This window comes from Piliocolobus tephrosceles, chromosome 8 (genome assembly GCF_002776525.5).
Source record: "Piliocolobus tephrosceles isolate RC106 chromosome 8, ASM277652v3, whole genome shotgun sequence".
NCBI lineage: Eukaryota > Metazoa > Chordata > Mammalia > Primates > Cercopithecidae > Piliocolobus > Piliocolobus tephrosceles.
The window spans coordinates 1,485,581-1,509,342 of NC_045441.1; the positions used below are offsets into that span (position 1 = coordinate 1,485,581).

Below are 23,762 nucleotides of genomic sequence, written 5' to 3' on the forward strand. Positions count from 1 at the left end.
CAGCCTGGCCGACACGTTCCTTTCTCTGGCTGTGCAGAAGTTTCCTCCAAATCGGTGTTGCAAAGCTCCCTGGAAGGCCCTGGAAACTCTGCACTAGGCATATGCAGATGATTTATTTGCACAGATTATTCTAAGGCATTTTACTGTTTAGATCATGAAGTCTAATTTACATATTTACACAATAGACTGGAATGACACTAAAGGAACTATAAATATATTTTCCTCTCCAAAGCAGCCATGAAATACATATTTAGAAAGTACCCAATGCAGGCAGACATTGTATTGCCTTTTTTTTTTTTTTTCCCCTCAAATAATGTGTGTTGCCCAGAGATGAGGGCTGGCGGCTGGAGGACAGGTCCCGTGCCTGATGGGGACACCCCCCAGCTGGAGGCCTGGACCACTGTCCACTGGTAGTCCCCTGGGGGCTTCCCAGTTCCCTCCCCATTGATTTTGTTCAATCTCAGTCTTTGGCAACGGGGAGTTTTCAAGTGAATAAGGAAGAAAATCAGTATTTCTCTGAAGGTTTGACATCCATAGATGTTCCAAGTCAGCAGGTTCAGCAAGAGGGGCTGCCATCATGGCTCTGACGCCACAGTCCCCGCATGCACTGCTTGCCTTTCTCATAAGCACATTTCTGACAGCTTGTCATACCGGTTTCCCACTCTTTCCTGGGGTCAGCCCGCAACACAGGCTGTCTTTCTTCCTCATCTTAACATGCAGTGCATTTTGCCTCCTGCCTTGAATGAGGATCTGATGGAAAGTAACTGTCTTTTTTTAAAATCAGATGTATTTAGACTCATGTTTAAGCCCCACCTGCTTCAGTAAAATTTCTAACCCGGATTGACCATTTATACAAAGAGAAATGGCAGTATTTAAGAAATAAGCAACCAACAGGCTTGCATTTACTCTGAGCTGCAGGCTGACAGTCAAGCGGTTGGTTGTGTGAGTGCGTGGAACCAGAAATCTCAGGCGGTGAATGACAGTTTCATTCAGCATGGAGACCCTGTTTAATTGTCCATGAAATCAAACTTTTGTATTGGCATAACGTCGGCCCTAATACCTGCAGCACACAGCTCCGTTCTGGGCGTCGGAGGGATAAATTGAGTGCAGACCCTTGGACGTGCTGCACTGGGCTCCGGATCAGTTCAGAAAAGAGGTGATCATGTTTCCGGGTGTATTAGGACATTGTCTGGGAACAGATGTGCCTCCTACCGCTTGGGCGGGGGGAGATGCTGGCAGCAGAAGCTAACAGCTGACTCATTCTGTTGGCTGGGGACAAGCATGGATGGATAGCAGAACCTATTTATACAGAAACGATTTCTTTTTTCAAGGACTTCCATATTAGCCCCTTACTTCCCTTGTTTAAGTGAACAAATCACACCATAAAAAATGAGGATGCATAGTTTATATTCTTTAAAGAAAAGCCGCCTCAGTGGGGAGCTGAATGGGTTCTTGCTTTTTCTCACTCAGCCTTCCTTCTGAGGTGGACAGGATTGGAGGTTGTGGTGACAGTGTGGCTTCTTTAGGAGTATTTTGCGAAGTCCCTTTCTCAGTGGCTTCCCACTTTCTTAGTGGTATTTATCCAATGGTGTTTCAGTAACAAGAGTCCAGGAAGGTGTTCTTTCGGGCAGCCGGGAAGGAAAGACCAAGCACGACAGACAGGTGTGATTTGCAATCACTCCACCACGAGGGCACCTCCTCCTTCCACAGACGTCAAGTGGCAGCTCCAGCCCAGAGGTGGACGTTGCCCCACAGGAAGTTCAAAGCCTGGGCCTCAGCAGGGGGCTTGATGCCTGCATCAGTCATTTTGGGGGATCAGTGATCTAGAGGTGTGGCTTTTCAGGGGTCATAACAGTTCTCTTCCAGCTGGGCACTGCTTTTCTTTTTTCTTTTTTTTTAAACAGAGTCTCGCTCTGTTACCCAGGCTGGACTGCAGTGGTGCAATCTCAGCTCACTGCAACCTCCACCTCCCGGGATCAAGCGATTCTCCTGCCTCAGCCTCCTGAATAGCTGGGATTACAGGCGCATGCCACTGCGCCCAGCTAATTTTTGTATTTTTAGTAGAGACCGGGTTTCACCATGTTGGTCAGGCTGGTCTTGAACTCCTGACCTCGTGATCTGTCTACCTCAGTCTCCCACAGTGCTGGGATTATAGGCGTGAGCCACGGTGCCTGGCCCTTGCTTTTCCTGCGATGGCAACACAGCTCGTTCAGTGGGGAAGATAAACCAGGCTGGCTCTTCTGGACATCCTAGAGGGCTGAGCCTAGCCTGGTGATTGACAAGCAACTGACTGTGTGCCCAGAATTGCCTTTAAAAGGGATGAGGTTCTGCTGTCCTCTCGAGTATTGATTGAGATGGAAATCCAGGCACTGGGGACTGTCCAGAGCATGGAAAAATCAGTTGCACAAATCTCATTTTTGCTAATAGTTCTGTAATGTTATTTTCCCCGTAATTTGTAGAGATACTTTTCTCCATCATTGATTTATTGAGATATTTAGCAGCATAATACAAATGAGAAAAATAATCCACAGTTGAGAAACAGAGTGGACGCCTTACCAGCTGCCAAATTTTTTTCTTACCCACTCGTGATCGTGGTGTAAATATTAGTAGGAGATAAGTAGCCCGGTGAATTATAGCTGGAGTGGAAAATATGCTAATCTGGGAAAGGCAGAATTAAGCAGAATAAAAATGGGAGCATTTTCTTCTGTTAATGCAGAAGGAAATTCTCTCGGTATGACATTCCCCCTCCCCCCACATTTTTGAGTGTAAATGGATTGCTAAATAAATCGTTCTGCGTTAAGATTCTGTATCAATATTTTAAAATGTTATTATGAAAAATGCACACAATTCCTGGAGCTTTGACAGAGCGCTTAAAATAAGATGTGGCCTTTAGGTGATGGTACAGGAAGGGAGAATCATTTTTTTTTTCCTCAGGAGCAGGAAAGCATTACAGAAACATTAATGCAAAAGACACTCAGAGAGTCCACTGCAGAGGTGTTCAGACCTTCTCAGAATGGGCTGAAGAAATCCTTCACTTTCTTAGTGCTTTAATTTCAATGGCTTTAAGCAATACCCAGTTCATAAGAGTCTGTATGTGATCTTTAGTGTCTATTACAACATAAATTTGCCTATCTTTTTAGAGGAAAAATACAATTCATTCAATATTTAAAGCCCTTAAAATACTGACTTGCTCATAGTAAGCAGTAAATAAAATAGTGGTGGTTATTATTTATTGAAAGCCTGCTGTGTTAGGCCCTGAGAAAGGCCATGGGATACAAAGAAGAATGGGGGGGGGTCGGGGGTGGGAAGAATGGGTGGATGGATGGAAGGACAAATGGATGGATGATAGAAGGAAGGAAGGGTGGGTGGGCAGATGGATGGGTAGGTGGCTGAGTGGGTGGCTGGTGGGTGAGTGGATGGCTAGATGGATGGATGGATGGAAGGAAGGAAGGGTGGGTGGGTGGATGGATGGATAGATAGGTAGATGAGTGGGTGGATGGATGGATGGATGGATGAATGGATAGATGGATGGATAGGTGGATTGGTGAGTGGGTGGATGAATGGATGGGTGGGTGGATAAATGAGTGGATGAAAGGAAGGAAGGAAGGATGGACGGATGGATGGATGGATGGCTAGAGGGAAGGGAAGAGAGGGCAGGGGAGGGGAGGGAAGGGGAGTGGAGGGCAGGGGAAAGGAAGAAGGGAGGGAGGGAAGGAAGGAAGGAAGATAGGTTATGTGGATGAATGGAAGGAAGGAAAAATGGATGGATGGATGGATGGATGGATGGTGGATGGAGAGAAGGAAGGAAGAATGGATGGATAATGGATGGATGGATGGTTACATGGGAGGATGGATCATGGAAAGATGGATGGAAGGATGGATGGATAGATGATAGCTGGAGGGAAGGCAGGAAGAATGGAATGGATGAATGGTTACATGGATGGATGGGTGGCTGGATGATGCTAAGCCTGATGGTGTGAACAGGCAGGTAAACGTGCAGATGGGCTTTAGAAGCCCATTGGTGGAAGCAGCCATCCCTTCCTGGAACGTGGGGTGGGGTCGAGGTTGGCCTCAAAAAGATGAGTCTGAAGGGGCAAAAGGACTCTTGATTTTCCACCGTCCCCTGCCCACTGGCTGTGGGTAGCTCTTTAGAACAGCAGTCAATAGCAGTCTCATCTGATTCCCTGATGGATGGCACAGGGCCTGACCAAAGAGTGGACAGCATTTGTGGGTGAATAAAGGAGTGAGGCAGGGAAGGAGGGGGCAGCAGTTCCCCAGGCCAAGAGGAGGCCTGCGCAGAGTAAATGCAGAAGCCTTCCCTGACCGTTCTTAAGTCAAACTCACATACGACAATATAAACCACATACAACCAGCATAAACTACATACAGCCAGCAATCTGTGTGTGAACCTCAGCATCCTAGGAGGAAGAAGGTAGGCTTAGGCTCTGGCTTGCCACTCTGACACTATTAGTGGTGATGAGTGTCTTGGTGAGAAATGGCTGTAAATAAGAATATTTAGAAATAATGGCCAGGTATAGTGGCTCACGCCTATAATTCCAGCACTTTGGGAGGCCAAGGAGGGCAGATGGCTAGAGCCTGGGAGTTCGAGCCCAGCCTGGGCAACATACAGAGGCCCTGTCACTACAAAAAAAAAAAAAAAAAAATAAACAACTTAACCAGGTGTGGTGGCATGCACTGTAGTCCCAGCTTTTCAGGAGGCTGAGGCAGGAGGATCGCTTGAGTCCAGTAGTTCAAGGCTGCAGTGAGCTGTGATTGCACTACTGCACTCCAGCCTGTGTGGACAAAGGAAGGCCCTGTCTCAAAAAAAAAGAAAAAAAAAAGAGAGGAAAGGAGGAAGGGAGGAAGAAGAAAGAAAGAGTGAGAAAGCAAGCAGAGAGGGAGGGAGGGAAGATCAGTATTATACTACTTTTCTGCCAGTACAGAGATTTGTACCTTTAAAATCTCATTCACGTCTACTCCTCGTTAACCTGTGACTGTAAGGACTTGGTCGGTGCAAATTCTAAATCCTCTGCAAATACAGACCGATACAATAGCAATTTTCTCCCTGTTTACTGTTGGGCTAATCCATCTGAGCATACCTGGTGATTGCAGGTGGGTGATAAGGTTGGTTTCCGGAGCAGTCTCAGTGCCCAGGAGGCAGTCAGCACGGGTACACACATATCCAAATGGGTTTTCCCTCACCAGATTTCCTGCTTTGTAAAAGATCTCATACCTGAGCCTAGAAAAGCAAATGCAGTTCATGAAGGATTGCTACTTCAAATGAACATTTTGACCTCCGAGCCTACTTTTTTACCAAACAACCTCCTTAGAATTGAATTTATATTTTATTTCACAAACACGCGTGCAGCACTTACTATGTGTGAGGCACAGCACTTACTATGTGTGAGGCACTGTCCTGAGCACTTTATAAATATTAACTTATGTAATCCTTGAAGCAAATCTATGTTGAAGATGCCTTTGTTATCACCATTCTACAGGCAAGGGTCAGAGAGGTTCCGTTCTTTGTCTGAAGTCACACAGCTAATTGAATTGCTGGGGCCAGGCTTGGCAAAGAGGCTGTCTAGCTCCAGACTCCATCAGCCCTTTCTACCCTGATGTTATAGTGTCATACGATTTTTATTTCTTTTTTTTCCTTTTTTCTTTTTATGTTGTAATGTGAAATCATAAAAATTGCAAAGTTCTTTTTTTGTTTGTTTTTTTGAGATAGGGTCTCACTCTGTTGCCCAGGCTGGAGTGCAATGGCACAATCTCAGCTCACTGCAACCTCAACCTCCCAGGCTCAAGCCATCCTCCTGCTTCAGTCTCTTGAGTTGCTGGGACCACAGGTGCCTGCCACCATGCCTGGCTAATTTTTAAAGTTGTGCGTATATATGATGTCTCCCTGTGTTGCCCAGGCTGGTCTCAAGCTCTGGGCTCAAGCAGTCCTGTAACCTCAGCCTCTCAAAGTACTGGGATTACAGGCATGAGCCACCATGCCCGGCTCGCCATGGTTTTTTATGACAGATCTCACTGATCACATTTCTTTTGCTCTGTGGCTGGAGAGATGCCTCAGAACCCAGCTCATGTGCCTCTAACTTCCTCTCTATGTCTGATTTTAATTTTAAGTTTATTAATGGCTTTAATTTCAAGTTTATTCATGTTTTCCTATATGTGAAGTTTCCATACATACATGTATTTTACTGTGGTGAGATACGCATCACCTAGCATTTCCCACTGTGACCATTTCAAGTGTCCAGTTCAGTAGCATTGAGCACACCGACACTGTTCTGCAACCATCACACCATTTGTCTCCAGAGCGCTCTTCGACTTGCAAAACTGAGACTCCATCCCCATTCAGCACTCACTCCGCATCCAGTGTCTCTGATGCCTCATCCAGGGCTGCCGCAAGCCAACCCACCGGGCAGGTGCATGGGGCTCACACCTGGGAGTTCGCACTTCTAACTCTGCCCTCGCCTCCCCATCCCTCTTGCAGATGAAGGCTTATGGGACATGTTTGTGAAGGACATCCCGAGGAGTGCCACATCCTACACCCTCAGCCTGGATAAGCTCCGGCAAGGCGTGACTTACGAGTTCCGGGTGGTGGCTGTGAACGAGGTGGGCTACGGGGAGCCCAGCAGCCCCTCCACGGCCGTGTCAGGTAGGCCCTCCCAGGGAGGTCTGTCTTCTTCTGAAGGACTAGAGGGAGAAATGGAGTCGAGGGGGATGAAGGGGACACGAACTTGCTGCTTTAGGTGTCTCCAGCTCAGCTGAGGTTCTGCTCAGAGAATATGCGGGTGGGGAGAGCAGTGTCAGTCTCCAACACCTCCCCAGTGCCACCCACCCTCCTGTGCAGCTCCCTGCTGCCCTCTGACAGGACCCCAGGCCCCGGAGCCTCTCCCAGCACCACCAGCAAGGCCCCTTATGGGCTCTGTGGCCACGCTGTGCCCCAGCAATTCCTAATGTGTTTCCTCATAGTTTTTAAAATCAGAGACACATGCAAGTGTCAGAGGCGTGAGCGTGAGCCACGCGGTGTCCCCTCTGCGACAAAGGCATTTCCAAGGAAAGCAGAGCCCCGAGCCCCTCTATTAGCTGAAGCGTCCTTGCCGGGGAGCACGTGTGATTTTGGAGGGACAAGAACCGCCCCGGCAGCCATGGGGGAGCCCACGAGTGCCTGACAAGAGGTCATGTCTTCCCGGAGCCTCCCAGAGAGCCAGCGGAGGGGCTGGGGACAGCAGCTGCTCTGGGCACATGGCGAGCAGTATCGCCGTCCCTGAGGATGGCGTGCAGGTAGAGGTACTGCCGCTCCCGGGCTGGGCGTTTCTTCGCGTGCTCGTCGCTGTGAGGTGCTACAGGCTCCAGAGGCCACCCTGGGTCTTGCAGACCAGGACCAGGTCTGCTTTCCAGGGAGTGGCAGAGAAGGCCGGGGCAGGGCTTCCTCCCCCAGAGCACCCGTGTTAGATGACAGACATGTCTGCAGTCAGCAGTCATGGCAGGGGTTATGATCCACAGGGCAGGGGCCGTGACCTCGCCTGGGAATCAGGAAGGTGCCCGAAGCCTGCCACAGGGGAAGGGACACCTGCAGGAGGCAGGAGGCAGAAGGTGGTGGAGAAAAAGTCCTGGTCATTGACTTTTGACCAGGATGGGGGAGCTGGTCATGGGTGGGTGGGAGAGCTGGAGAGAGAGGGGCAGCAAAGCTGGTCCCTGGTCATGGCCCCCCGACACCCCATGTGCCTAGCGGCTGAACACTGGCTGTACCTAAGGGTTGCTTGAGAAGGTTAAACACACACCCTCGCTGTCCCCTCACCCCAGACAGTGACTTCCGTGGCTCCAGGCATGACTTTCTTCACCCCACGGTGATTCCGTTGTGCAGACTGGCTGCGAGCCAGGGCAGTGGGGGTTCAGAGAGGGCTGGGCTGTGTTTGAGGAGAGGGGCTCTCAGCAGCATGAAGGGCAGGGAGGCCTCAGGGTCGGGGCAGCAGAGCCTCAGCCAGAAGCCCCGGCAGGGCCAGCTCCGTTGGTCCTCTTCCTGGGATCAGGAAGAGGCTGATCCTCTCCTCTGCGTTAGAGCTGCTTGAGCTACTTACCGCACTTGTTGAAACTGAACATAGCCTTTGTCCTTTGTGTGCTATGAGTTTGGAGGAAGGACCCTGTGCTCGCCTGTGGGTGAGCGTGGGCCCTAAGCCTGGTACGCTGGCCTGGGAACATGCTTGAATTCCGGGGTCATTCTGTGAGACGGGCTGTGAGAAAGGGACCCAGAGAACCCCCTGATTTTTTTTTTTTTTTTTTGAGATGGAGTCTCACTCTGTCTCCCAGGGTGGAGTGCAATGGCGTGATCTTGGCTCACTGTAACCTCCGCCTCCCGGGTTCAAGGGAGTCTCCTGCCTCAGCTCCCAAGTAGCTGGGATTACAAGCATGTGCCACCACGCCCGGCTAATTTTTGTGGTTTTAGTAGAGACAGGGTTTCACCCTGTTGGACAGGCTGGTCTCGAGCTCCTGATCTCAAGTGATCCGCCTGCCTTGGCCTCCCAAAGTGCTGGGATTACAGGAGTGAGTCACAGTGCCTGGCTGATCACTTAATTTTTTAATGAGTAAGATTTAGAAAAAGCACAGATTTCTCATTTCCCTAATTTTCATTATGAATATTTTAAATGTACCCCAAAATAGAGAGAATGAGGAACCCCCAGCACCCCTCATCCCAATTCAGGGATCCAAGATTTGCTGCATGAGCTTTACCCGTGGAAATGGATACAGAGCAATTCCACATGCCGGTTCCTCATGCGGAGCACGCACCCTGACCCCACTTCCCGGGGCCTGTGGCTCAGGCATCTCTGAAACTCCATCACACGCAGAGCTGGCCTTGCTGTGAGCTGGGCCGCACTGAGCTCATCGCATCCTTCAGGGAAGCCAGCAACCATCACCTGCTGGCATCAGGACCAGGCCAGGCCTGGCAGCCGGGGTGTCCTGCCCCGTGTGAGAGTCCACCAAAACAGCCCAGCCTTTCTTTCCTGCCAAGTGCTAGGGCCAGGCCCACTCCGGGCCACTTGGCCAGTGGTGTCAGTGTGGCATCTGTCAGACTTGCTGTTGGAGTACTGAATGTGCAGCCCGCAAACCCACTTCTGTCTTTTGGATTTAGAGCACCATCCCCTCCTAAGGAGCCCTGTGAACCTGCATTAATCAAAGCCAATTCCCTGCTTTTCCTCCTGGTGTGCACACATCCCCTGTTCGTGAGATATAGGATAGAAGCTTCGGCTGGCTGTGTTTGGAAGGGTTCTGGCTGCTGGGGGCCAACACTTGGGCTTTGCCTGTGAGAGGCTTTGTGTTCTGGGGGGCTTCCAGTGCCACAGAACCGACTCCCCTTCCAGGCCCATAGAAAGCCCTGAATGGGACAGCGGGACCACCCAGCACCCATCAAGATACAATTTCCCGCTTTTCTGTTCTTAGTGAGCAGAATGAGACAGAAGGAAGAAGAGCATCCTTCAAAGCTGTCTTTAAATGCATTTTTTTCCATTCATTTCTCAAAAACACATCTAAAGACAGGTCCAGTCATTCAGCTCGGTTTTGCTAGAGGCAGAAAATAAGTAAAACACAGCCCCAGGCTTTAGGGGTTCGTGGTCTGCGGAGGGGCCAACGGAGAAACAAATACACACAGTGCGTGTTTCCAGCGGGGGCTTCTGCACACATGCAGTCGGCAGGGGCAGGTCCTGGGGTGCTTTGGGGGCTCAGGGTTCACCCCGTGGCTGATGGGAACCACTGAGGATTTTTTTTTTTCTTCTGAGATGGAGTCTCGCTCTGTCACCCGGGCTGGAGTGCAGTGGCCGGATCTCAGCTCACTGCAAGCTCCGCCTCCCGGGTTTACACCATTCTCCTGCCTCAGCCTCCCGAGTAGCTGGGACAACAGGCGCCCGCCACCTTGCCCGGCTAGTGTTTTGTATTTTTTAGTAGAGATGGGGTTTCACCATGTTAGCCAGGATGGTCTCGATCTCCTTACCTCGTGATCCACCCGTCTCAGCCTCCCAAAGTGCTGGGATTACAGGCTTGAGCCACCGCGCCCGGCCTAACCACTGAGGATTTTAACAAGGGAGCAACTGATTTCTCTCTGAGGAAGATCTCTCTTAGGTGATGTAAAGGATGAATCTCAGCAAGACAGGAGGAGGCATAACAGGTGGAATGTGAGTGCCGTGTGCAGGCAGGAGGGGGTGATGGAGAAGGCAGGGGAGCTGGAGCCGTCTTCGGGGATGTCCCAGCACCAGGAGAGAGAAGGACGTCCAGGCGCTTTGTTCCATCCTCACTTTAACCCAGACAACATTTTTGTTTGCTGGTTTGCTTGTTTTGTGGAGACAGGGTCTTGTTCTGTCACCCAGGCTGGAGTGCCGTGGTGTGATCGTGCCTCACTACAGCCTCGACCTCCTAGGCTCAAGCGATCCTCCCATCTCAGCCTCCTGAGTAGCTGGGACCACAGGTGCGCCACCACACCTAGCTAATATTTTAAATGTTTTGTAGAGAAAGGGGTCTTGCTATGTTGCCCAGGCTGGTCTTGAACTCCTGGGCTTAAGCAATCCTCCCACCTCAGCTTTCCACAGTGCTGGGACTTCAGGCACACACCTCTGTGCCTGGCTGTTTTTTTGTTTTGTTTTGTTTGTGTTGTGCTTGTTTGTTTGTTTAGAGATGGGATCTCGCTACATAGCACCGGATCAGGCAGTGTTTCTAAACAGATGAAATTAGGAGAGAGCAAGCAGGAAGGGCAGTTTTAATGAGCAAGGTCAGGGCAAGGGCAAAGATACTGAAGTGTCCAGGGCAGGGGGCAGCTTGGAGGACAGAGGAGCCCTGAGCCTGATTCCACAGAAAAGGTGGCAAATGGGGGCTGCTGAATTCCCAATGCCTGCTGAGGACCATGGGAGCCTCCTGAGCTTGTCCCATGGGAAAAGTCCACCGGCCCGGCTGGACAATGGTTTCGTCTCACCTGTAACCGGGAGTTATCCACCCCAGCCTTCCCTGCCGCCCACCTGGCTCACGGGAGGTGACTGCAGCCGGAGTGTCTGCCCCACATCACTGTGTGTCCGTATCTCTTCCACAGCTCAAGTGGAAGCCCCGTTCTACGAGGAGTGGTGGTTCCTCCTGGTGATGGCTCTGTCCAGCCTGATCGTCATCCTGCTGGTGGTGTTCGCCCTCGTCCTGCACGGGCAGAATAAGAAATACAAGAACTGCAGCACAGGTGCAGGTCCGGCCCCTTCCTCGCATGTCCTACGGTGCTACTCAGCCAAACCACAACATTCGTTCTCTCGTGGATCTGCCGGGCCAGTGTCTGCTTTTCCGTTTCATTTGCTTGTAGGTGCTGAGAGAGATGCAATAGGTTTTCCTTCTGGGGGCAGCCAGGCACAGCCCAGCGAGTGCTCTACACCTCGGGACCCAGATGCTGACTATGGCTGCCCTCAGATTAGCTATGTGTCTTGGATAAGGGCGTATGAGTCATCCAACCTCAGAGATACCCACTCGGTACCTTTGTTCAAATGCAACTGGTTTTTTCTTTTTTTTTTTTTTGGAGACAGTCTCACTGTGTCACCTAAGTTGGAGTGCAGTGGCACAATCTCAGCTCACAGCAACCTCCGTCTCCTGGATTCAAGTGATTCTCCTGCCTCAGCCTCCTGAGGAGCTGGGATTATAGGCACCCACCACCACACCTGGCTAATTTTTGTATTTGTAGTAGAGACAGGGTTTCACCATGTTGGCCAGGCTGGTCTCGAACCCCTGACCTCAGGTGATCCGCCCGCCTCGGCCTCCCAGAGTGTTGGGACTACAGACATGAGCCACCACGCCCGGCCTAATCACATTTTTTAATACTATTAGAAAGTCAGGTGTGTCTGGGCATGGTGGCTTATGCCTATAATCCTAGCACTTTGGGAGGCTGAGGATGAGGATCACCTGGACCTGGGAGATCCAAGTTACAGTAAGCCGTGGTCACACCACTGTACTCAGCCTGGGCAACAAAGCAAGATCCTGTCTCTTTTTTTTTTTTTTTTTTTAATTTGAGACAGAGTTTCGCTCTTGTTGCCCAGGCTGGAATGCAGTGGCCCAATCTCGGCTCACCGCAACCTCCTCCTTCCAGGTTCAAGCAATTCTCCTGCCTCAGCCTCCCCAATAGCTGAGATTACAGGCATGCACCTCCACGCCTGGCTAATTCTGTATTTTTAGTAGAGACGGGGTTTCTCCATGGTGGTCAGGCTGGCCTCGAACTCCTGACCTCAGGTGATCCAACCACCTCAGCCTCCTGAAGTACTGTGATTACAGGCGTGAGCCACCGTGCCCTGCTGAGATCCTGTCTCTTATAAAAAAAAAAGGTATAAAGTGTTAAACAGGTGGCATATTGTACTATGCAATATTATAAACACAGTGACTGGGGCACACCTCAGATGTTGATGTTTTGCTGTGGCTCACAGACCGTCACGGAAGCATCTCCATGGCATAGCTCTTCTCACCCACTGCAGCTTGAACCTCGCCTGCATCTGTGGTCCAGCTCTGAGCCCTCTGAGGCCCGGGTCACTACTGTGTTTCCGGCAGAAGCTCCACGCCAGGCATAGAGCAGGCATTCAGTTAATAAGCATTTATTGCTGAATGAATCACTATCGTTAGAGAAAGGAACAAATGAACGTAGGGTAAAGCCAGCCACAGAGAGCACAGACCTTGTGACTCCATTTACACGAAGGCCAGAAACAGCCACAGTGAATGGAAGTTTCCAGAAAGCAGAATCGTGTTTGGCTATTGGTGGAGAGGTATAAACAGGGAAGATGCATGAGAGCGCCTCACAGGTCCTAACATGCTCTGTCTCTCCACGTGGACGGCGGTTACATTCACAATCACAAAGCATCATTCTGGACACTGAAGATTAGCATAGCTTATACATTTGATTATCCTCAATTTTAAAAACCTCATCATTATCAATGAGGCCACTTCTCTAGATAACCAGAATGTAACTGAGTGCTAGGCCGCAGCCCGTTTTTTGTTTCTTAAATAGAGACAGGGCTTCACCATGTTGGCCAGGCTGGCCTCAAACTCCAGGGCTCAAGTGATCCTCCCACCTCAGCCTCCCAAAGTGCTGGGATTACAGGAGTGAGCCATGCATGGCACCTGGTCTATGGCCTGTTTTGATCCTACGGAGCATCTGCCAGAGCTGTAGCTGAGCCCAACCACGTGATCACTTCTCTGATATCGCCACTAGCACTGGGCCGGACCTCTTCGTGAGCCCAGGTCATTTGTTGGAGGTTTTCCCATCGACTGGGTCTTCTCTTTTTGGAAAGGCAGATCCCTGATGAGCTGTTCTTAAAAAAAAGGAGCCGGCTACATTAGCCCTGTTGGCCAAGGAGCTGGGCAGAGTAGGTTCCTGACCCCGGCCACAAGTCCCACCGTCCTTGTGCCAAAGGGGTTAAAAAAACCAGGCACCTAAAATGCCTCCCTGTTTGCTTCTATAATGTTAAGCAATTCATCCCTCAAAGAAAGGATTTATTTTTTTCTGTATAAATTCACTTCTAACAAGTGTTCGTAAATCAGATTTTATTCCTGTGGGATTTACAATGTATGAATGGCGTGTCATTTTCCCGAGTTAATGCTATTACAGAATCCTGTGTCTGGTGCATAGAAAATCTCCCCGCTTTTCACTCTCCTCCATCTGGAAAACAGACTTGAAAACGCAGATCTGACCTGCAGCTTCCCATGCTCAGCCGCACCCTGGAGTATTAACTTAACATCATAATTGAAGCCTGGAAAAAATAATACTTATCTGCCAGAATGTCTCCCGTCCTGCTCAGGAGACATTGCAAAACTTAAACCTCTACGGTGACAGCCTCACTCGACACCCCTTCCTGCGTGCGCTCCTTATCCTCCCATTCTCATCTGAATTCCTTTCTGATCTCGGTTTCCACCCGCTCACCTCTCGTCATCCCAAATCCCCTCTCCCAGGCAAGCCCATCTTTCATTTTCTGCTCTGTGTTCTTCCGTTACACACAGATAGAGCATTAAGGTTGAAGGCACGTCAAAGGGGGGCCAGGTCCCAGCAGAGAGGAGACTCTTGGGGTTTAGAAATGCCAACACACTTAGCAAATACCTGCCAAGCCCCTGGTATGTGGGTAGGTGCTGTCCTGGGGGCTGGCGGGGCACCGGGGAGCATGAGGGACCTAAGGCTGTACCTCAAAGAGCAAATATGTACATAGGCGTGAGAAACGGAGGTCACTTTATGTGGTCAGGGAGGTGTTCTCTGGTCTCAGGGCATTTGAGCTGTGATCTGCAGGAAAGGCTAAGAAGCCCGGGAAATACTGGAAGAAGGAGCTTCCAGCAAGAGGGAGAGCCCCAAGAGAGAAACCCGCCTTAGGGAGGGGCTGAGGGCTGGAAGATGACGTGGGGTTTGGCAGGGTGGACAGACCAGGCCAAGCTTGGGGACAGCTTGGAGGCCTTGGACTTTCCTGCAGAATGAGATGGGAAAGTCTAGTGGAATTTTTTTTTTATGTTGTTTGGTTTTCCAAAACTTTATTCATTTGATCTGTTAATATATTTTAGAATATGTTTTGCTATATATTTGTAAATTTACTCTTTTTTAAAGTGTACAGTTCGGTGGTGAATGCACAGATATGTGCAGTCGTTACCACAGTCAATTCTAGAATGTTTGTATCACCTCAAAAGGAAGCCCTGTACCCTTTCTTTAGCCGTCACACTCCCATACATTTATTTCTACTTCCTGTTTTGCTACATGATTGTGAATTTTTATTTTGGAATTTATTACATATTTAATTTCCCTGACTTTTAAAAAGCTTATGCATTCTTGGCCAGGTACAGTGGCTCACACCTGCAATCCCAGCACTTTAAGAGGCCAAGTCGGAAGGATTGCTTGAGGACAGGAGTTCAAAACCAGCCTGGGCAATGTAGTAAGACCCCATCTCTACCAAAACAAACAAACAAAAAAGTCAAAAAAAGTTTATGCATTCTGAGTCTATTTTCATAAAACAGTGGCAAGAATACTGGTATTTTGGGATCAGGCAGAACAAACACTGAAATGTGAATATTGTCATTTGGCTCCAACACTGTGATCAAGACCTAGCTTTTCTCCCCAGCTCAGCCCTCAGAGGGGCTGAGGCAATGTCCCCGACTCTGGGCTCTGCATGCGGCAGGACTCAGGAGCTGCCTCACTGGCCAGCTCTGGCTCAGTGCGGCTGCGGTGACCACACCAGTAACACGCCTGTTCTCACTCTCCGGCTGGGTTTTAGGAAAGGGAATCTCCACCATGGAGGAGTCTGTGACCCGGGACAACGGAGGATTTGCTGCCCTGGAGCTCAGCAGCCGCCACCTCAATGTCAAGAGCACCTTCTCCAAGAAGAACGGGACCAGGTAGGGAGTCCGCGTTGTGCCGCGCCCACCCGGAGATCTGAGCTGCCAGGGTTGGGGTGACAGCCCACGTCCACGGGCACCTGCTGCATCCCGCCCTGTGGTTCCAGGAAGCAAAACCTAACCCACCCCAAACCACCAAGGGCAGCCCTGAGTCTAGGAGGGACGGGGTCAGTAGAGCAGCTGGAAGTATTTTCAGGGCATCTCTGGAGATTTAGAAAGAGGGCCTGAGGCCGGGCGCGGTGGCTCAAGCCTGTAATCCCAGCACTTTGGGAGGCCGAGACGGGCGGATCACGAGGTCAGGAGATCGAGACCATCCTGGCTAACACGGTGAAACCCCATCTCTACTAAAAATACAAAAAAAAACTAGCCAGGCGAGGTGGTGGGCGCCTGTAGTCCCAGCTACTCGGGAGGCTAAGGCAGGAGAATGGCGTAAACCCGGGAGGCGGAGCTTGCAGTGAGCTGAGATCCGGCCACTGCACTCCAGTCCGGGCGACAGAGCGAGACTCTGCCTCAAAAAAAAAAAAAAGAAAGAAAGAGGGCCTCAGGTGTGTGGGAAGAGCCTGGAACACCCAGGGACTGCCAGGCTGGCCTTCCGTGTCAACCACGGGCACCTTGGATCCAGACGTTCCTAGTTCACGGAGGTGTCATCTGGGCTGCCACAGGCCTGACCGGGTGTCCTCGCAAGCAAGCCTGGTGCTTGTTGCTGATTTCATTGTTCTGTGTATTCCAAAGTTTTCCCATGCCAATACACATCGCCATTCCATATGGGGATGTGAGTGCAGGCGAGAAGGATTTTCACCACCAAAGCCTCCTTAGCTTATAAACCTTTTCCTAAATCCAGCGGGAAGCAGGGTTTCCCAAACAAGAGAGGGGATGACCTGGGTTTGCCTTTTTGATGGGCAGAGCGCCATCCTCTGATTTGAGTACCCTTGACCAAGGAGAAGGGCCAGGATTGGGGAGGGGTCTTGAGTGTCTGGAAGGAAAAATCCAAACACCTGAGGATGCTTCCTGGAGAACAGACACCTCGGGGCCTTCCTGGGGTGCCCCAGCTTCGGGGTGGAGAAGGCTCCTCTCCCTCAACCAGACTCACCTTGGATTACACTCAGTTGCGAGGGCGTGGAAATGACACGTCATCCAGACCCAGACAGACCCCAGGGTTTCCTCTTCCCTTTATTGTTTACAAAGCTGCAGGGGCCAGCAGTGCCTGGAGATTCCCTGGGCCACCCCCCGCCCTCCACTGAGTTTGGAAATCTCAGATCACTCGGATGGTGCCAAGGCATGGGCAGGCTTTTTCCCAGCCACTGATGCTCTGCCAGCCCCACAGGTGCCAGTCCAAAGCACCGCAGGCCGCCACCCCACGAGGCCTTCCCTGGGACTGGAGGTGGATGCTGGTGGTGACATCTGGTCACACCTTTCATTTCTTTTGTCTACTGGGAGGCAAGTTTTTCCTGCCGTGTAATAGAAACTTGAAAAAGCAACCACGTGTAGTTTCAAGGCCAGGAGGAATTTGTCACAGAGAATTTTAAAATATTACGTGCCCTGCTCCCTTGCTATAAATCTCTCTTGTTCTGAGTTCTGAGAAGAGACACACACAGCCTGGAAGCACATTGCCCAAGAATAGACAGTCGTTCCGTTTGTGAAGTCCATCTGCTTCCTAGGAAAGAGAAACATCATTTGACGATGAGGTTGGAGGTGCTCAGCCCACAAAGACCCAAGGACAAAATAAAATTAAGATGGAAAAGAAAATGGACCCTTCCCTTAGGATTTTAAATAAGCCATCACCTTTTCAGTCCTAGCAATAGGACCCTGTATTTGTCTGTCCTCACACTGCTAATAAAGACATACCCAAGACTGGGTAATTTATAAAGGAAAGAGATTTAACGGACTCACAGTTCCACATGGCTAGGGAGATCTCACAATCATGGCAGAAGGCAAGGAGGAGCAAAGTCAAGTCTTACATGGCGGCAGGCAAAGAGAGAGCTTATGTAGGGGAACTCCCCTTTATAAAACCATCAGATCGTGTGAGACTTACCCACTCTCACAAGAACAGCATAGGAAAAACCTGCCCCCCATGATTCCAGTACCTCCCACCAGGTCCCTCCCACGACACATGGGAATGATAGGGGCCACAACTTGAGATGAGATTTGGGTGGGGACACTGCCAAACTATATCAGACCCCAAATGTGATTGAAGGAAAGGATTCTCTGCTGAGAGGGGAAGTGTCTGGGCAGGGACACCTGAGATTGGTCCCGTAGCATCATCCCCCAAATATCTTAGAAATACAGGCACAGTTGATTTATGTCTCCCCAGTGCACGTCTGTGCTTCTAATTTCTTTGTGGGGAAGACACCATTTTAGCTCCTTAGAAAAAAGATTTACCCAAATGTTTAAATAAGAAATGGCATCTTTCCCAAAGTAAATTACCTTTGAGATAGAGAAAGAAAGGCCCTTGGGCCTTCACTGGGCCTTTGCAGGAGAAACTGAGGCACACGCTGGGGGAGACAACACCCATGGCACAAAACCAGAGGTCTCCATCCCCTCCAGCCTTCCCAGCAGAGTCTCCACCCAAGGCCCAGTTTCCTGGCCTATAGCCTCTCCTTGCTTGGTCACCCAGGGTTACTTCTCCCATTGAGGGATGAGAAGACACTCCCTATGCAGCCAGCATTCAGCTCTGCGCTCACTCCTTGCAGCATGCTGGAGGTCCTGGATGTGGTCCCCTTGAGTGCACAGCTGCCCGTCTAACTGCACACAGGCTGCTCTCACTATCAAGTCCCTGCACACCCTTCGGAGGACTAAGAAGCACTCAATCCTGCCTGATTTGAAAACTCAGCAATGTTGTACTTAGAGTTTTTTGCCAGGTTCTAAGTTCTCCATCTGAAAAATATAAGCTGGGCTTTTACTCAGTTCAGATAGTCTCCAGGAAGTGGGGAGCTGAAGAGGGTACTCATTTTCTGTTGCTGCGTGACAGATGACTGCAAGTTTAGCAGCTTAAACCAACACCTATTTAGTACCACACGGTCTCCCTTGGGCAGGTGTCTGGGCACAGCTCAGCTAGTTCCTCTGCTCAGGGCCTTGCATGGGTATAATCCAGGTGTAGATGGGCTGTGTTCTCATCTGGAGGCTCAACTGGGCAAGAATCCTCTTCCAAGCTCATTCAGCCTGCTGGCAGCATGCATTTCCTTGTGGCTGCATGATCGAGGGCCCCAGCCTCTTCTTGGCCCTCCTCTGGAGGCCGCCCTCATGTCCTTAAGGCCACTCATGGTCTCCTGCCATGGGGTCCTCTCCAGAAGCTGCCCTCATGTCCTTGAGGCCACTCATGGTCCCCTGCCATGGGGTCCTCTCCAGAGGCTGTTCACAACATGCTGTTTGCTTCTGTGAGGCCAGCAAGAGCATCTCTATCTCCAGTCCGCCAAGATGAGGTCTCCTATAATGTCATGTGATCATGGGCATGATGGGAGTAGCTGTCCTTCACCCATTCCATTTAACGTAACCCAGACTTCAGTCTGCCATGTTGCACTGATTAGAAGCATGTCACAGGCCCTTCCCACACTCACAGGATGGGATGATGGGGGTGGGGGCAGTGATGGAGCCATCTGAGAATTCCACCAGCCAGAGAGGATGAATACTGTCCCACCAGACAGGGAGACCAGGCCTGGTGCAAACTTCTCCAATTCCCTCTCATCTGTAGGAGATAATTCCCACTCCTTAGCATGGCAGATCAGACCGTTCTTCATGACTCCATCCTCACCTCTCTCCACCACACTCTCCTGCCTGCATCTGGCAAGCACCCAAGCTCCCCAGCCTCTTATCTGTCCCGACCTCAGGGTGCTCTTTGTACATGAGTGTCTCACGGCTCCTCCTGGCACAGACCAACTCTTCCCTCATGCCTGCAGGCCTAGCACAGTCTCCACAACTGACAGGCACCAGTACACAGAGGCTGTTGACTCACCAGATAGCCAGTGCTCAGAATTTTTTGCATCAGTTGCCAGAGTGATATTAAAGGCTGTAGGCTTCCTCTTAGTCCAACGCAGTAAAGGCCAGATGCCAGGTTAGGAGGCCTCCGGGGGAGGGCATCTTTTGCCCAGAGGGTAATTGCGTCATGGGTCCTCATCCCAGGTCCCCACCCCGGCCAAGCCCTGGCGGCCTGCACTACTCAGACGAGGACATCTGCAACAAGTACAACGGCGCCGTGCTGACCGAGAGCGTGAGCCTCAAGGAGAAGTCCGCGGACGCGTCAGAATCCGAGGTCAGTGTGGGCGCCTACTTCCGGGCAGTGATCGTCAGCCCCTACTTCTGCAGTGAGACTTCTGCCTCCTCAGGCTGTCTTGTCCTATTTCAGTCTCACAGCATCCCCACAGGCAGAGCCAAGGACAAAAGCCTTCATTTTGCAGATGGAAAAACCTAAGAGAGCCCAAGTTCCACCCCATGGCCTGCTCTGGGCCCCGCAGAGCTCACAACAGCCTCAAGCAGTCTAGACACTCCAAGGCTGATTCATGGAGGAGCAGGTTCTGATTCCCAAGTCTGGGAGACGGCAGTGAGAGATAGGCAAGGCTGGCGCCCTCTGTGAGGGGTTCCTTGCAGAGCAGAGTGTGGGTGTTGCCTGGGTGCCAGCAGGTTGAGTGTTGGATGGTCGCTTTCACATGCTCCATCTCATGTAGTCCCGGGGGAAACTGGGCCTAGACCACCTGCTACTGAAGGGGTGGCCTGCCCCTCCACACCTGTGGGTGCTTCTCGTTAGGTGGGACGAGAGACTTGAGAAAAGAAATAAAGACACAGAGACAAGGTATAGAGAAAGAAAAGCGGGGCCCAGGGGGCCAGTGCTGTGCTTTCAGAGGACCCGCACTGGCACCGGCCTCTGAGTTCCCTTAGTATTTATTGATAATTATCTTTACCATCTAAAAGATAGGGGAGTAGCTAGAAAATAGGATCATTGTAGGGAGGAAATCAGCAGTAAGACATATGAACAAAAATCCTTGTAACATGAATAAGTTTAAAGGAAAACGCTGTGCCTTGAGATGCATATGCAAACATCTCCATAAACCTTTTAGCGGTATTGCTCCAGCAAGCCCCACCTTATTCCTAAAGGCGGTTTTCTCCTTACTCAGTAAACAAAGCACACAATGGGTTTTACACTGAGATGTTCCATTGCCCTGGGACAGGCAGGATTTTTAACCAGCAAGCTGCCTTCAGGTACTTGTTTAACAAAGACACATCCTGCACAGCCCAATATCCATTAAACCTTGAGTCACCACACCACATGTCTCTTGCAAGGATAAAGTTGGGGGTAGGGTCACAGATTAACAGCATTTCAAATACAGAACTAAATGGAGTCTCTTATGTCTACTTCCTTCTGTATAGACCCAGTAACAGGCTGATCTCTTTCTTTTCCCCACACCTACGGATGGAGCCAGCAGGACTCAGGAAAGATCAGTAACTTGCCCCGTGTGGACTCCTGCCCCGGAAGCCCATTCTCTCTCTGTTTCACTTTCAGAGATAAACATAGGTTGCCATAAAACTTGGTGGTCTCTAGACCCCAGTTAGAGTGGCAGCGGGTCTGATCCTGCAGGGCGGATAGAAAATGTGACCCCTTCACCAGATAGGAGCTTCCTGCTCACCCCTGGACATTCACTTCCCCCGACACCCTGCCAGCCTCCCACCCTGCCCAGGGAGCTCCTGTTCTAGCTCCCTCGCTTGTGCTGAAGAAGAGGGATTTGCTCACGGCAGTTCCGGGTCACGTATCGGGCTCAGGGTGAGCCCAGACTTGGGATGTGTTCCTCTCCTCACTGAGCGGCTGGACCAGGGAGATGGCTTCCCCGAGGGAGCGTCAGCCTCCACGCTCTCCCTCCCCGACCCCAGGGCCTACCCGCCTCAGGCCTCCCCTGCGCCTGGGTGTGCGGCAGTTCAGACGTGGAGTGTATTTTCCGTGTGAGGTCCTGTGCAGTGTCACCCAAAGAGACTTCAAGCAGCAAGGCAGCCATGAGGGGGCTCCAAGCAGGGGGCTCGACACACCTTCCGTACAGGTGCACCGTCTCCATTTCTCATACTTTCCAGCAAAAACAGCTGAAGCAGCGATTGGAGAGGTGGTCCTATCAGTCCTGAACTTTTTTCTTTCGGATATGCCGGGCCTGGAGAGGGGTGAAAACCACCAACCATTTGCTGTACACGTAGGCCTGCCCCGCCTCCTGGCACTCAGGTTCTAAATCAATATTTAATCTAAAGTAAGTCTCACCTTCATTTTAACCTGAATTCAGGCCTTATTGAGCCCCGGGGCTCTATCAAATGGCTTCTTTTCAGTTGTGGGTTGTAGAGGAACTCCCGCTGGGAAGGCCCAGCAGGTGGGTGTGGCAAGGCCAGCTCTGCTTTGCTTCACGTGTTCTGTTTACAGAGGACGCTGGGTTCGCTGTCGGCACCGTAGCCCTGGGCTTGGCAGAAACAGCAGGCAGCAAAGCAGATGCTCGGAGAGGGACATTTGTCTAAAACTGAGGGGCTGTCAAGTGAAATCCTGTAAAACTGGCTTGCCTTTTTGTGATAAGGAAAAAGCTTATCAGAAGCTCGCTGCATGCACGAAAGCAGCACGTTGCGCAGAGCAGGGCAGCCTTCAAGCAGGACAGTCTGTGTCAGTAAAGAGGCGCATCTCACAGCGCCAGCCTCGGGCCTGTCCCTGCTGCCGCTGTCGGCTGCTGCTCTTTGGAGAAGAGGTTAGGAGGGGTGTCATAGCTGTGGGTGGTTCCTACGCACTGAGCACTCGCTGCTGTGTTTCCAGCGCTCGCTGTGGGCCTGCCCCAGGGTGAACATGCACTCATTTGCCACCCACCCCAGCCCCAGGAGGTGGGGCAGTCTCCTTATCGGTCAGAGGCTGAGGTTGTCCAGCAGGCAGCTGTTGAAGCTGACACCCAGCCAGACCCCCGTGTCTCCAGAGCTCAGTGTACCCCTCCCCTCCCCATCGGTCTCCTCCAGCCCCACACAAGAAGACGGGGAGGGAGGCATCCAGGGATGGTGTGTCCTAGAGCAGGCAGGCAGGATTGGATCCATGAACTCTGAATTATTTGTTCCTAAAAGCATTTTCAGCATGGGCTAATGGAACGCAATTGGTCTGTTTCTCCCCGCAATGTGTGTGGCGTGTTTGGAGGTTTCACATCAGCAAATGTTTATGGAAGATTATTGAACATACCCATGAACTGAGCTAAGCATACACATTCATGCAGGCATGCATCCATATGTACATGTACACACATGTGCACACACATACCTACACACCTGAATACATGCACACACATGCATATGCACATGCATACCTAAATACAACACACACACCTAAATACACACATGCAAACATATGTACACATGCATGCGTACACACACATACCTACACACCTGAATATATGCACACACATGCATACACACATGCATACCTAAATACAACACACACCTAAGTACACATGCACACATATGTATACATATGCACATGCACACACATATACCTATACACGTGAATAAATGCACACACGCATACACATGCATACCTAAATACAACACACCTGAATACGTGCACACATATTTACACATACATGCACACACATACATATACCTACACACCTGAATACATGCTCACACATGCATACCTAAATATAACACACACCTAAATACACATGCACACATATGTACACATACACACATGCACACCCATATACCTATACACCTGAATATATGCACACAAGCATACACACATACATACCTAAATATAACACACCTAAATATACACATACACACATATGTACACATCCACACATGCACACACACACCTGCACACCTGAATATATGCACACACATGCATACACACATGTATACCTAAATACAACACACACCTAAATACACATGCACACATATGTGCACATACACACATGCACACACATATACCTATACACCTGAATATATGCACACACGCATACACACATGCATACCTAAATACAACACACACCTAAATACATGCACACATATGTACACATACACACATGCACACACATATACCAACACACCTGAATACATGCTCACACGTGCATACACACATGCATACCTAAATACAACACACACATACCTAAATACACATGCACACATGAATATATAACCACACATAGATGCACATACATATAACTACATACTGAATACATGCACACATATACACGCACACATGTACACACACTCACATGCACGTATCTAAATATATACATACAAAAAATGCATGTACACATATACACCATATACACATACTTACATATGCCTACATACCTAAACACATGCACACATACATGCATGTGCAAAAACATGCACATACATATGTACTCATACACATGCATGCACATGCACACAGGCACACACCACACACATACTACATG

At 50.3% G+C, this 23,762-nt stretch overlaps 1 protein-coding gene across 1 annotated transcript in view; it reads left to right on the forward strand.

The window, feature by feature from the left end:
- The window catches only part of SDK1 (sidekick cell adhesion molecule 1), a 985,027-nt gene that overhangs the window by 942,489 nt on the left and 18,776 nt on the right, over positions 1-23,762 (forward strand). The window contains exons 44-47 of the mRNA XM_026449463.2: positions 6,494-6,658; positions 11,075-11,212; positions 15,249-15,369; positions 19,486-19,615. Coding sequence (XP_026305248.2) covers positions 6,494-6,658; positions 11,075-11,212; positions 15,249-15,369; positions 19,486-19,615 — 554 coding nt within the window. The remainder of the gene's footprint in view (positions 1-6,493; positions 6,659-11,074; positions 11,213-15,248; positions 15,370-19,485; positions 19,616-23,762) is intronic.